Source organism: Oncorhynchus keta, chromosome 13 (assembly GCF_023373465.1).
Source record: "Oncorhynchus keta strain PuntledgeMale-10-30-2019 chromosome 13, Oket_V2, whole genome shotgun sequence".
NCBI lineage: Eukaryota > Metazoa > Chordata > Actinopteri > Salmoniformes > Salmonidae > Oncorhynchus > Oncorhynchus keta.
Window position 1 is genome coordinate 33,859,616 of NC_068433.1, and position 16,288 is coordinate 33,875,903.

Below are 16,288 nucleotides of genomic sequence, written 5' to 3' on the forward strand. Positions count from 1 at the left end.
GAGACTGGGGGATGGATAGACTGGGAATGGTGAGAGGGAGACGGAAAGACGGGGCAGGGATGGAGAGACGAGGGGGAGAGAGAGATGTAACCTTTAATTTGATTTGACCTTGAGATTGACACACTTCAATGCGAAATAAATGTAGAAATTGGGCCCTCCTGTCCCACAGTCAACGCTCATTTCTATAGCTATTAATTAAAGCTACTGGAAGAACATTCCCCTCTTTTTCTCCTCTCTCGCATTCTCTTCTCTCTCCCCGACTTGAGGCCTCTATTTCTCTTTACCCTCCTTTTCCCCCTTCTTCGTTCTCCTTTCTGTACGCTATCCCTTCTACTCCCCTCTCCGCTGTCCTCTGCCCTCTTTCCTAATCTGTTTATCACCTCTTCCTTCTCCTCTCTCTGCTCTCACTCCCTTCTGTCTTCTCTCCCCTTTCCCTAACCCCTCACACACCTCTTCCCTATTTTACTTAACTTCCCAATCTCTCTTTACCCCCTTTTGCCTCATTTCACTAAAGCATATTTTCCCTTTCACTCCTCCATGACAGAGAGTCCAGTGGCTTCAGGCTGCTCTATGAAAATGATCCTAGGCCTTGTGTTCCTTAGCAGGAGGTTCAGATGAGAGGTCAGAGGTTAGCGACAACGTTAGCGTCTTGGACGCGCTAGGCGTTTGAAGGTGGTAGCCACTTGGATGCATGAGCGATTTTGGACACAGTAGAATGCGTTGAGTCATAGATGGAAGTGGAGTGGAACCCTGGGACGGAACCCAGGAAGCAGCGGGCCTTAACATTTGTGGCAACGCCAAACTGACCGTGAGATCAGCAAGGGAATCATTGAAATAGTACACATAGAACAGGTCTGCCGCTTCCTAGACTTGCTTTAAATGAGAATGACCAATCTGTAACTCACACTTCTATGTGAATTTGGTCAAGTCGACCAAAAAGCTACAAATTGGCGCTTTAAATTAACCCTGGTTTAAAGTGAGTGAAAATCTGCAATCACCTGTTCTACTTAATGTGTGTGCCCTTCATTGTGTTATCGTAGCTAATCATTACAGCATGCGTTTAAAAGAACAAGAACAATGTTCTCAAGGACATGAGCAGGGGACCAGGGGAATGGAGGGAGAAGACAGGGAGGGAGAGAAAAAATTACTCTAGGCTGGTTGGTTACCATTCTGTTTCTGATTTATACAATGACTGTGTCCCAAATGGCACCCTATTCCATACATAGGCCAGTTTTATTGCTTCTTTAATCAGGACAACCGTTTTCACTTGCAAAAGGGTTTTGTAATGATCAATTATCCTTTTAAAATGATCAACTTGGATTAGCTAACACAATGTGCCATTGGAACACAGCAGTGATGGTTGCTGATAATGGGCGTCTGTTACGCCCATATTCCATTTTTAAAAATCATCTGTTTCCAGCTACAATAGTCGATTACAACATTAAACAATGTTTACACTGTATTTCTGATCAATTTGATGTTTGTTTTTTATGGACAAAAAATGTACTTTTCTTTAAAAAACAAGGACATTTCTAAGTGACCCCAAACTTTTGAATAGTAGTGTATATCTTTTTTTAATCGTTGGATATAAATGACTGTAAAAATGCCAGAAAATCAGCTCCAAGTGGTTTTAATTTTGGAAGTATTCCCAATCGTAATAGAGAGATATACACTGAGTGTACAACTCTTTCCATGACGTAGACTGATCAGGTGAATCCAGGTGAAAACCATGATCCCTTATTGTCAGGTGAATACTATGATCCCTTATTGTAAGTTCTTAAATTCACTTCAGTCAGTGTCGATGAAGAGGATGAGAGAGATTAAAGAATGATTTTTAAGCCTTCAGAAAATTGAGACATGGATTGTGTGAAGCACACGTACACACTTACAAAATGTAATGTACAGTTGCGCTTAAACATAGACACATGCATGACACACACAGACCCACTCCCTCACACACACACAATCCAGGTCTCTGGGCCCGGCTTTGAGTTACATGGCTGGCTTCTCTTCCATAATCACCTTTAATAAGACTTGGTAAAATCCTGCGTTGTGAACACACACACACACACTCCCTGGGTCATGGCCGGTGCTTGGTGTCCAGAGGTAACACTACTACATTGTTCCCTACTTCCTTGATGGCGTTCCTGAGATCTGTGGGGCTTTGTCGATTTGTGTGTGTTCCTGTCCTCTCTGACCCCTCCACCTGGCTATGAGTAGAGGTAATGACATTAATCCTGTAATAGGGGTTTTTCTAATGGGAGGGAATTGGATAGTGCCACATTCAAATAATATTACAAGAAATATTTATATTAATTAAATCACAAGTGCAATATAGCAAAACACACTTTAGCATTTTGTTAATCCAACTGTCGTGTCAGATTTTGAAAATATGCTTTACAGCGAAAGCAATCCAAGTGTTTGTGTAAGTTTATCGATCGCTCGACAAAACATTATGAACACCTAGCATTAAGTAGCTTGGTCACGAAAATCAGAAAAGCAATCAAATTAATCGTTTACCTTTGATCTTCGGATGTTTTCAGTCACGAGACTCCAAGTTACACAATAAATGTTCCTTTTGTTCCATAAAGATTATTTTTATATCCAAAATACCTCAGTTTGTTTGGCACGTTATGTTCAGAAATCCACAGGAATGAGCGGTCACGACAACGCAGGCAAATTCCAAATAGTATCCGTAATGTCCACAGAAACATATCAAACGTTTTTTATAATCAATCCTCAGGTTGTTTTTAAAATATATAATCGATAATATATCAACCGCAACTGTCTTTTGCAGTAGGAGAGGGAAATGCAATGGCTGCCCAAACTCTGTTGCGCCAAACAAAACGCTGCTGGTACCCGGCCATACAATGACGCAATGTTATCTTTCTCGCTCATTTTTCAAAATAAAAGCCTGAAACTATGTCTAAAGACTGTTGACACCTTGAGGAAGCGATAGGAAAAGGAATCTGGTTGATATCCCTTTATAAATGGAGCAAAGGCAGGCTATGGAACATGGAGTTTTCAAAATAGAAGGCACTTCCTGGTTAGATTTTCCTCAGGGTTTCGCCTACAATATCAGTTCTGTTATACTCAGACAATATTTTGACAGTTTTGGAAACTTGTGAGTGTTTTCGATCCTAATCTGTCAATTATATGCATATTCTAGCATCTGGCCTTGAGAAATAGGCCGTTTACTTTGGGAACGTTATTTTTCCAAACATAAAAATAGTGCCCCCCCCTAGCTTCAAAAGGTTAATATCAAATAATCTGGCGATGGCTTACAAAGACACCAATAGCCCACTTTTACGTTCTCTTTCATGCCATGCACACTCATGCACAAAACATCAACTCTCACTGATATCACAAAGACAATGCAAAGTCAGAAGTCCAGCCAGACATAAGGTGCATCTCAAAAGTCTAACATGGCTTCCTTTTCCTTATTTTCCTCGTCTCCTCTTCCACATTAGCACTCATCTGAAAACACAGAAATACGGTGAAAATATTTTTATTTCCATTATTTCAAAAAGATGTAGCCCATTTCACTGTTGTGGACAATTTGTTTGAGGCTTGACTCTTTTCGATGTCAGCGCAAGCAACACCCTAGTCTTTCCCCAGATCAAGTATGCAGACATTTACACAGTCTAGTACAAACTTTTTCCCCTTAGCACATTTTCTGGCTGGCGCTCGCATTGCCTTCATTTTTGTCCTTACAAATAATAACTTTGGACATGTGTGCATTCCAATCAAAGTAAGTCCTTTATTTTCTGTATATCGTCTTGTCAGTTCGATTGTAGCATACCGTATATATGTGTGGATCATAATATACAGTTGAAGTCGGACGTTTACATACACCTTAACCAAATACATTTAAAAACTCCGTTTTTCACAATTCCTGACATTTAATCCAAATAAAAATTTACTGTCTTAGGTCTGTTAGGATCATCACTTTGTTTTAAGAATGTGGAATGTCAGAATAATAGTAGAGTGGTTTATTTCAGCTTTTATTTCTTTCATCACATTCCCAGTGGGTCAGACGTTTACATACACTCAATTAGTATTTGGTATCATTGCCTTTAAATTGTTTAACTTGGGTGAAACGTTTCTGGTACCCTTCCACAAGCTTCACACAATAAGTTGGGTGAATTTTGGCCCATTCCTCCTGACAGCTGGTGTAACGGGAGTTAGGTTTGTAGAACTCCTTGCTCGCACGCACTTTTTCTGTTCTTCCCACAAATGTTCTGTAGGGTTTAGGTCAGGGCTTTCAATACCTTGACTTTGTTGTCTTTAAGCCATTTTGCCACAACTTTGGAAGTATGCTTAGGGTCGTTGTCCATTTGGAAGATCCATTTGCGACCAAGCTTTAACTTCCTGACTGATGTCTTGATGTTGCTTCAATATATCCACATAATTTTCCTACTCATGATGCCATCTATTTTGTGATGTACACCAGTCCCTCCTGCAGCACAGCACCTCCACAACATGATGCTTCCACCCCTGTGCTTCACGGTTGGGATGGTGTTCTTCGGCTTGCAAGCCTCCCCTTTTTCCTCCATAACATAACGATGGTCATTATAGCCAAACAGTTCTATTTTTGTTTCATCAGACCAGAGGACATTTCTCCAAAAAGTGCGATCTTTGTCTCCATGTGCAGTTGCAAACCGTAGTCTGGCTTTTCTTATGGTGAATTTGGAGCAGAAGCTTCTTCCTTGCTGAGCGGACTTTCAGCTTATGTCAATATAGGACTCGTTTTACTGTGGATATAGATACGTTTGTACCTGTTTCCACTAGCATCTTCACAAGGTCCTTTGGTGTGAAAAGTTCAAATCAACAGCAAAGTACATTCTTCTAGGAGACAGAACGCGCCTCCTTCCTGAGCGGTATGATGGCTGCGTGGTCCCATGGTGTTTATACATGCGTACTATTGTTTGTATAGATGAACATGGTACCTTCAGGCGTTTGGAAATTGCGCCCAAGGATGAACCAGACTTGTGGAGGTCTACACATTTTTTTTTCTTTTGATTTTCCCATGATGTCAAGCAAGAGGCACTGAGTTTGAAGGTAGGTCTTGAAATACATCCACAGGTTCACCTCCAATTGACTCAAATGATGTCAATTTGCCTATCAGAAGCTTCTAAAGCCATGACATCATGTTCTGGAATTTTCCAAGCTGTTTAAAGGCACAGTCAACTTAGTATTAGTATGTAAACTTCTGACCCACTGGAATTGTGATAAAGTGAATTATAAGTGAAATAATCGGTCTATAAAATATTGGGGAAAAATTACTTGTCATACACAAAGTAGATGTCCTAACCAACTTGCCAAAACTATAGTTTGTTAACAAGAAATTTGTGGAGTGGTTGAAAAACTACTTTTAATGACTTCAACCTAAGTGTATGTAAACTTCTGACTTCAACTGTATTTACTGTTTTCATAATGTATTTACGTTTTCAAGTTCTGGTGACAAATCATGCATTCCTATTCATCCATATATTGTAATGGACACATGATGTGTGTAAAATAATTTTTTGAAGGTTGTACTGATTATGATGAGCAAATGCTAAGGATGGCCTAGGAATGCCAGGTATGTGGGGCACCGTGTTTGTTGACATTATACAATGCATTCTGTTTGTCATGTAAACGTCTGTCGAACCAAAGATGTTATACAAAATGAGGTGAGGGATGGTTCACTCATCTTTCGAGTAAACTTCCGGAAGTGAATGATGGGAAGTGAGTGAGTGGTAGACGACACACCCCCTTCAACATGCCTACTGCAAACAGATCAAACTCATCTAGTCTCATCTTATCTTTGGTTGACCAGTCAAATGAAACATGGCGGTGTCCACAAACTACCCATCGGATTACTTTCTATTTTTGGAAAGAGTTATATGAAATTATTTTGATCAATGGTAAACTCACCCGTAATTTCTATTGTCTAATTAATATTATGGTTTCTATCAGCCGAGAGTTCGTTGAATATGACCGCTTGTGTTAAGTCAATCTTTCCTCAGTTAGCACTAGGACTATTGTGGCCTGCATTTTACGGTTTGGATGATTGTGTTATGCTGTCGCCACATCTGTGGATGTCTGAACATTGCATCCAAAAATAAAATGGTCACATTTGTCAGGACTGTTTGCGCAAAATGTTTGTAAAAAAACAGTGTTGCCAGCTCAAACGCTGACTGTTGGGTCGATTGAAGCTGGACGTTCTTAATACATTCTAGTCACTGTGGTTTGAGTGTATGCTGCAGGGACCACTGTAGAATGATCACACCCTGTTTTGGTACGCGTCAAATTAATGTAAAATAAAAAGGTTTCTTGAAATCAAAACAAATTAAACATTATGGAGTCCTGGAAAGGCCAAAATGTCATAAATATACCAATGTTTATCAATTATTTCCCAATTATGCTTTTAGATACAGTATATACAGTGGGGCAAAAAAGTATTTAGTCAATTGTGCAAGTTCTCCCACTTAAAAAGATGATAGGCCTGTAATTTTCATCATAGGTACACTTCAACTATGACAGACAAAATGAGAAGAAAAAAAATCCAGAAAATCACATTGTAGGATTTTTAATGAATTTATTTGCAAATTATGGTGTAAGGTAAGTATTTGGTCAATAACAAAAGTTTCTCAATACTTTGTTAAATACCCTTTGTTGGCAATGACAGAGGTCAAATGTTTTCTGTAAGTCTTCACAAGGTTTTCACACACTGTTGCTGGTATTTTGGTCCATTCCTCCATGCAGATCTCCTCCAGAGCAGTGATGTTTTGGGGCTGTTGCTGGGCAACACGGACTTTCAACTCCCTCCAAAGATTTTCTATGGGGTTGAGATCTGGAGACTGGCTAGGCCACTCCAGGACCTTGAAATGCTTCTTACGAAGCCACTCCTTCGTTGCCCGGGCGGTGTGTTTGGGATCATTGTCATGCTGAAAGACCCAGGCACGTTTCATCTTCAATGCCCTTGCTGATGGAAGGAGGTTTTCACTCAATCTCACGATACATGGCCCCATTCATTCTTTCCTTTACACGGATCAGTCGTCCTGGTCCCTTTGCAGAAAAACAGCCCCAAAGCATGATGTTTCCACCCCATGCTTCACAGTAGGTATGGTGTTCTTTGGATGCAACTCAGCATTCTTTTTCCTCCAAACACGACGAGTTGAGTTTTTACCAAAAAGTTATATTTTGGTTTCATCTGACCATATGACATTCTCCCAATCTTCTTCTGGATCATCCAAGTGCTCACTGTATGCTCGCATGCGCACACACCGCAGTCATACCCCTGTTGGGCCTTGTTAAAGGGTCAATAGTACAACCCCCCCCCCAAACGTGATGCTGAGCAGTTCCGTACCCCTGGCCACAAATTACACACACACTCAATTACACACAAATTACACACAGACTCAAACGTAATACAGAAATTAACTGCAGGGATGTGAGTGGGGGATAGAAAGAGTCTGAGTCTCAGATGGAGAGAAAGACCAAAAGAGAGGAAGAAAGGAGAGAAATTTAAGTATTTCCTGTCTGCCCTGGAGGAGTGGGTGGTTTATTGGCCTATTAGATATCTGGGATCTGGGTGTATGTTCGAGTTCATTCCAGGAGAATCAAACCGCTAGTTAAGCAGTCTGTGAATGACATTGAAACTGTTGTTAAGGATGACACATTCCAGACATAATGAAAGCACTAACATTCATAAAATGACCTATCCTTTATTACAATCTTGTTCTCATGTTGCTGTTGGTCTGCCATCATCGACGCAATCTCTCATTGATTGTGACATTCAAAGTACCTATGAATGCCATATGTCACACTTATAACACTTACACTACCTCTCCTAAAATATGTTTTCTTTGTTCCTTCCCTGTAGGTGCGTAGCCAGGGCTTAACAGAGGAGCTAAAGTTTCTGCCTGTTGAATGCTTTATATCACTCTATGCATTGCTTATATGGCTTTATGTCGCTAAGTCTTTTCTATTCTCTCCTCCCTGTAGATGCATCGCATTCCAGGTCAAATAGCCCTTACACAGCCTGGATGTGTGATGGTTCATTATCCTGTTGAAAAGCAAATGAGTCCCACTAAGCGCAAACCAAATGTGATGGCGTATCGCTGCAGAATGCTGCGGTAGCCATGCTGCTAAAGTTTGCCTTGAATTGTAAATTAATCACAGACAGTGTCACCAGCAAAGCACCATCACACCTCCTCCATGCTTCACGGTGGGAACCACATATGTGGAGATGATCTTTTCATCTACTCTGCGTCTCACATGGCGTTTGGAACCAAAAATCTCAAATTTGGACTCATCAGACCAAAGGACATATTTCCACTGGTCCAATGTCCATTGCTCGAATTTCTTGGCCCAAGCAAGTATCTTCTTATTGGTGTCGTTTAGTAGTGGTTTCTTTGCAGCAATTCGACCATGAAGGCTTGATTCACGGATTTGAGGTCAGGTGATTTTGGGGCGGCAGGTAGCCTAGTGGTTAGAGCGTTGAGCCAGTAACCGAAAGGTTACTAGATCGAATCCCCGAGCTGACAAGCTAAAAATCTGTCTTTCTGCCTCTGAACAAGGCAACAACCCACTGTTCCTAGATAAGAATGTGTTCTTAACTGACTTGCCAGGTTAAATAAACATATTTTTTTATCGCCAGGGCGTTACAGAGCAGTTGAAGTGTATCAGTCTGCCGAATGCTTTGTTACTGCTACGTACGCTTATAACACTATAACACTATCTCTCGTAACCCACGTTTTTATATTATTTCCTCCCTGTAGGTGCGTAGCCAGGGTGTAACAGAGGAGCTGAAGTGTCTCAGTCTGTTAAATGCTCTGGATAAAGACCAAGACATCCCAGAGAACCTGGCTCAGCTGTTTGGAGAGCCCTGCATCAAACTGGCTGAGGGCATCAAGGCCTACATATCTAAGGTAAGAAGAACACAAATGTAGTGCTCAATGGCAACATATTCCCTAGATAGTGCACTACAATAGGACCCTGCGTCAAACTGGCCAAGGGCATCAAGACCTACAGTACCAGTCAAAAGTTTGGACACACCTACTCATTCAAGGATTTTTCTTTATTTTTACTATTTTCTACATTGTAGAATAATAGTGACAACATCAAAACTATGAAATAACATATATGGAATCAAGTAGTAACCAAAAAAATTGTTAAATACATCAAAATATATTTGAGATTCTTCAAATAGCTACCCTTTGCCTTGGTGACAGCTTTGCACACGCTCTGCATTCTCTAAACCAGCTTCACCTGGAATGCTTTTTCAACATTCTTGAAGGAATTCCCACATATGCTGATCACTTGTTGGCTGCTTTTCCTTAACAGTCCAACTCATCCCAAACCATCTCAATTGGGTTGAGGTCGGGTGATTGTGGAGACCAGCACTCAATCACTCTCCTTCCAGGTCAGCTAGCCCTTATACATCCTGGATGTGTGATGGGTCATTGTCCTGTTGAAAGCAAAGGATCCCACTAAGCACAAATCAGATGGGATGGCGTATTACTGCAGACATCTGTGGTAGCCATACTGCTAAGGTTTGTCTTGAATTCTAAATAAATCACAGACCGTGTCACCAGCAAAGCACACCCACACCATCACACCACCTCCTCCATGCTTCACGGTGGGAACCACACATGCAGAGCTAATCCGTTCACCTACTCTGCTTCTCACAAAGACATGGCTGTTGGATCCAAAAATCTCAAATTTGGACTCATCAGACCAAAGAACATATTTCCACTGGTCTAATGTCCATTGCTCGTGTTTCTTGGCCCAAGCAAGTCACTTCTTTTTATTGGTCCTGAACAGTTGATGTTGAGATGTGTCTGTAACTTGAACTATGAAGCATTTATTTGGGCTGCAATTTCTGAGTCTAATGAACTTATCTTCTGCTGCAGAGGTACCTCTGGGTCTTCCTTTCCTGTGGCGGTCCTCATGAGAGCCAATTTCACCATAGCGTTTGAATGGTTTTTGTGACTACACTTGATGAAATGTTCAAAGTTATTGAAATTTCCCGCATTGACTGACCTTGATGACTTTGCTTATTTGAGCTGTTCTTGCCCTAATATGGACTTGGTATTTTACCAAATAGGTCTATCTACCTTGTCACAACACAACTAAAATGGCTCAAACGCATTAAGAAGGAAAGAAATTCCACAAATTAACTTTTATCAAAGCACGCCTGTTAACTCTTGTGTTTTTTCCATGTTTTTGTTAATTACCCAATGTTCGCATGTCTGATGGACACACAACATGATTGGGTTTTTAAAACAATACAGCCATAACGATTTACGTAAAAATACTGAGATGTTGACTGATATCAATTACAAGCAATTTAGACAGCATACATGGTTAATATTTGCCATTTACCTCTGCTAGATCAAATTTATCAATAAAAGCACTATTTGTTTATTTAAAATTAAAAAACTTAACATCAAGACAACGGTAGAATAAGTCATGTTTATCTTGAACAAATATAAATTAAACAAGTATTTTCATCACTTGATGTTTATTGCTTGGAACTGAACTAACTGGAAGGACCCATTTTACATACAGTATTTTATGGAAATGATAAATGAGCCCCAATGAACATAAATTAAGGCCTGTCTACACACCACATGAGGGATAGATTTTTTTTGCTGTGTGTGTGTTACAAATGTATTTCTTGCACTTGATGCATGTGTACTGTCTTCCTGTCCTCCTTGGGTCCACACACATCACAGTGCTTCTTCTTGTTGCTCCAATCTAGAATGATGAAAACACTTCAGGAATTTTAGTAACATCTCACTCACATGTATAGTTACTGCAGGCCAAGGTTAGAGAGTCAGACACACACGCAACAACATCACCCACACTTTCTTCCGGTATTGGAGGTGTTATTTCTGTGGGTCGGGCGGATGGGGCCCCAGCATCCTCCTCCTGAATCCTCCTCACGATGGCTGCAGATGCTGGGGTCCTTGGGATATGTTGCCTCTGGATTTGAGGTCTTACCAATGCCTTGCCCAGCTCATCGAGAAAGAGCCATACTGATTGATTGTGGTAAGGAGCCACACATGCAAAGTATTTATTTGTTATGTCCCTCCCCCAATCTGCACCTGGCTGTGGTAGTGTGGGAAATACAGAATTGTTTACAATGTATTGTAATAAGTGTGCAGGTTCCCGCAAGACATGTGTGTAATTTCACACACTACAAAGGGTAAAGAGTGCGAGAAAAGCGGGAGACAGGCAGGGAGTGAGACAGGTTATTGGTGCTATGTTGAAACAGCAGGCCCCAGAGAGGAGGAATACAGAGTGAAGGCACACAGAAAACCTTTTTGTTACATTTTTTACTTGTTTTCATCTACACACACACTTTTCCACACTTTTATTACTTTTATTTCCGTCCAGTGGACCCGAACACATATGTCATGTAAATATGTAGGGGTGTGCACTAAATGACGATGTGTTATTTTACATATTATTCACAGAAAATGAGCCAAGGCCAATGCGTCTCTGGTTGAAAAAAACGTTTTACTTTAGTAGACATTGAAAATTGGTCCCACAGACCTGAACAACACACAATGGTTAATTGAAATGCATTCCAGGTAACTACCTCAAAGCTGGTTGAGAGAATGACAAGAGTGTGCAAAGCTGTCATAAAGGCAAAGGCTGTCTACTTTGAAGAATCTCAAATATATCTTAATTTGTTTAACACTTTTTAAAATTACTACATGATTCCATATGTGTTATTTCATAGTTTTGACGACAATGTAGAAAATAGTAAAAATAAAGAAAACCCTTGAATGAGTAGGTGTTTCCAAACTTTTGACTGGTACTGGCCAAGGGTATCAAGGCATACATCTCTAAGGTAAGACCTCACAGATATAGGCTATGCCCCCTATCCCTACAGTAGATAGTTAAGCAATAAGGCCCAAGGGGCTGTGGTATATTGGCCATCCTGTATACCACAAACCCCTGAGGTGCCTTATTGCCATTATAAACTGTTTATCAATGTAATTAGAAGAGTAAAAAGTAATGTTTTGTCATACCCAATCAGCATTCAGGGCTCAAATCACCCAGTTTATAATAAATCATGTACTACTTTTGCCTAAAGGCTTGTGTATGGACATCCCAATAGCTAGCACAGCCAATAGAATGGTTAGCTGAGAGGAGATTCCATATTCAAAGCAGTATACCTTGGTACAGTGCATTTGGAAAGTATGAGTATGACCCCTTGACTTTTTCCACATTTTGTTAGTTTACAGACTTGTTCTAAAATGAATCTTAAAATGTTTTTTCTTATCAGTCTCCACACAATACCCCATAATAACAAAACAAAAACAGGTTTAAGAAATGTTTTTGAGAAGAAAAAAAAGGATTTAGACTCTTTACTCAGTACTTTGTTGAAGAACCTTTGGCAGCGATTACAGCCTCAAGTTTTCTTAGGTATGACGCTACAAGCTTGGCACAGAGGTACCTCTTAAGCGCTGTCAGGCTGGATGGGGAATGTCGCTGCACAGATATTTTCAGGTCTCTCCAGAGATGTTCGATCGGGTTCAAGTCTGGGCTTTGGCTGTGTGACTCAAGGATATTCAGAGACTTGTCCCGAAGCCACTCCTGCGTTGTCTTGGCTATGTGCTTAGGCTAGTTGTACTGTTAGACTAGGGCAAATGTTCACCTTCTGAGGTCCTGAGCGCTCTGGAGCAGGATTTCATCAAGGATCTCTGTACTTTTCTCCGTTCATCTATACCTTGATCCTGACTAGTCTCCCAGTCCCTGCCGTTGAAAATATCCCCACAGCATGATGCTGCCACCACCATGCTTCACCGTAGGGATGGTGCCAGGTTTCCTCCAGACCTGATGCTTGGCATTAATTTTATGCCTTTGTCATCACCTGTAAAAAAATATATATATTTTTGAATTCTATCACGCCAGAGTTCTATTGTGCGGCCAAGTCAAAGGACTGTAAATAATCATATAGATTCACACCTGTGTTCTACAAATAAATAGTGGATTGGTCTGAGGAAACCAATGTGCCCCGTGTGTGTGACATTGAAATGGTAAATAGTTCAAATATTATACATTGTACAACTGATGAGCCAAATACTAGGTGCAGATTGGCTGACCAATCCACTATTTGAAGAACAGTGGTGTTCAGCATGAAGGTTCTCTACATGCATTACATTCTGTGTGAGTGCACAGCAAATTTATGAGTGTTAAATCTAAGTGTTAGGGTAAAAAGGGTTTTGAGTGTTGATTCTAGTGGGGTTTCCACCAGTGGGATTGAAATCGACACCACCTGCAGTGAATAAATTAAGTGTTATTTGAATCACCACTAACTTGACTGTGTTGAGTTAATTTACGTTCTCTATGATTTTGAAAAATAAATGAGGGACCTCATTATCACACAAATCAACTATCAACTGGTTGCATACACGTGCTTTGTATTTTGCAGATGCTACTGCTGGTGTAGTGAAATGCTTGTTTTTCTATCTAACATTACACGACAGTACACACAAGTGAAATAATGGAATGAAGAAATATAGAAATGTTAGGACAGAGTCTGTGTAAATATATACAGTGCATTCAGAAACTATTACGAAAGTATATACGGTATACCGGGGTATGTTTTTTCATACCTTTGAAACGATTTCTTTTGAAGTTTTTTAATAAAATAAATTGGAATATTTGTAGGTACTTTTTAACCTGTAGTGACACCCCATCCCGTGCACGGGACCGTTGTCATATTCTGACACTAATTAGCATAACGCAACGGACAAATCTTCCTAGAAAATATTCCTATTCATGAAAATCACAAGTGAAATATATGGGAAGACAGCTCTTAGCCTTTTGTTAATCACCCTGTCATCTTAGATTTTCAAAATATGCTTTACAGCCAACGCTAGACAAGCATTTGTGTAAGTTTATCATAGCCTAGCATAGCATTATGCCTTGCTAGCAGCAGGCAACCTTGTCACGGAAATCAGAAAAGCAATCAAATTAAATCGTTTACCTTTGATTAACTTCAGATGTTTTCACTCACGAGACTCCCAGGTAGACAGCCAAAGTTCATTTTTTCCCCAAAAGATTCTTTTTGTAGGCGAAATAGCTCCGTTTGTTCTTCACGTTTGGCTGAGAAATCGCCCGGAAATTGAGGTCACCACAACGCCGAAAATTATTCCAAATTAGCTCCATAATATCGACAGAAACATGGCAAACGTTGTTTAGAATCCATTCTCAAGGTGTTTTTCTAATATCTATTCGATAATATATCCGTCGGGACAATTTGTTTTTCACTAGGACCGATTGGAGTAATGGCTACCTCTGTATTTTACTGCGAGAATCTCTCTCGGAGCCACCATGAGACCACTTACGCAATGTGGCAACATCAGTTCTGTTATACTCACAGACAATATCTTTACAGTTTTGGAAACGTTAGAGTGTATTCTATCCAAAGCTGTCAATTATATGCATATTCTAGCATATTTTCCTGACAAAATATCCTGTTTAAAACGAAAATACCCCCTAACACCAGGATGATTTATTAAGTAAATACCTGCAGTCATGTTGTGCAATACGTTAGGAGATAAAGAACATTGCGTTCTTCATTTCACCGGTCACGTTATTATGAAGCTTAATGTAGTCCCCAGTCACGTGGTGTTTGTTTACAAGCACACAAAGGCGAGAGACCGGAGCCTTCTGAGTCACTCATTGTTGTGCAGCATGCACCAGGTGATCTAATTACTGTATGGAATTCACAACTAAATGCTTGCCATATAGATATTTTATAGCTATTAAGGTGATTCCACAGGTTGCTGACCCCATGCTTACATCTTTATCACAAATAAGACACCTTGCTTTCCCTGGTGCCAATTCCATGAATTCGTCCCACACTGGTGCTCTGCTTTTCTCTGCCATCTGTAAAACACACACACAGCTCTGAAGTGACAATGATACTGAGTCTGCTTAGGAGACAAATACTCTCAACTGTTTGAATAAAAATTGAGTTTAAGTTACCTGTGATGAATTTTGAAAACAAAAACTGTAATTTCTATATGCAGGAAATCCTATTTTAATTATGGACATGGTAAGAATTGACTACCAAAGTGCGAGTCATAATTCCCATGACACCTTCTAGCAAAATCTGAAAAGCGGTTCCTTCATTAATTTATTCCATAGGATATTTTTAGATTCACTTAAAATAAAGTCTGTGTTTCGTGTAGGCTTACACCACCTTGCCAATTGTATAACTGTGTCGATATCCATAGGACAGGGTAACTCTGATCAATATTGGCTAAATATAAGCGAGGATCATTTTTTTTGTAGAGTGGATTTATGAAAATATTTTGACAAACGTTACCGTATCCTAGTGAGATTTACACGGTATCAAAACGCCGAGGTGGTTTAAGCCTGCACGAAACACAGACCTTATTTGAAGTAGATCAAGACACTCTCTATGGAAGACATGAACGGTAAAGTAACAAAGGAACCCCTTTCAAGTTCAGCCGCAAGTTATTACAGGAATTATAACGCATCGACTATTTCTCTCTAAACCGTATACCTTTGACTATTACAAGCCTGCTGCTGCCTACCACCCCTCAGTCAGACTGCTCTATCAAATATCAAATCATAGACTTAACTATAATAAACACACAGAAATACAAGCCTTAGGTCAAATCCGGAAACTATCACCTCGAAAACAAAACGTTTATTCTGTTCCGTATTTTATCGAACGGGTGGCATCCATGAGTCTAAATATTCCTGTTACATTGCACAACCTTCAATGTTATGTCATAATTACGTAAAATTCTGGCAAATTAGTTTGGAAAGAGCCAGGTGGCCCAAACTGTTGCATATACCCTGACTCTGCGTGCAATGAATGCAAGAGAAGTGACACAATTTCACCTGATTAATATTGCCTGCTAACCTGGATTTCTTTTAGCTAAATATGCAGGTTTAAAAATATATACATATGTATTGATTTTAAGAAGGGCATTGATGTTTATGGTTAAGTACACATTATTTTCCACCATAATTTGCAAATAAATTAATTAAAAAAACTACAATGTGTTTTTCTGGATTTCTTTTCCTCATTTTGTCTATCATAGTTGCAGTGTACCTATGATGACAATTACAGGCCTCTCATCTTTTTAAGTGGGAGAACTTGCACAATTGGTGGCTGACTAAATACTTTTTTGCCCCACTGTGACACTTTGTCAGCCAGTATAATGTGACTTGCTGATGTGGCCTGCAAACAAGAAGTTTCAAACAACTGTGTTAGGGTAAAGCTAGGCTGTCAAAAGTA

General features: G+C 40.0%; 1 protein-coding gene across 2 annotated transcripts in view; it reads left to right on the plus strand.

Annotated features, from left to right (window-relative positions):
• The window catches only part of tnfsf10l (TNF superfamily member 10, like), a 66,455-nt gene that overhangs the window by 14,684 nt on the left and 35,483 nt on the right, over nt 1-16,288 (plus strand). For both annotated transcript variants that reach the window (XM_035783995.2, XM_035783996.2), the window contains one exon: nt 8,769-8,918. In XM_035783995.2, the coding sequence (XP_035639888.1) occupies nt 8,769-8,918 (150 nt within the window). The remainder of the gene's footprint in view (nt 1-8,768; nt 8,919-16,288) is intronic.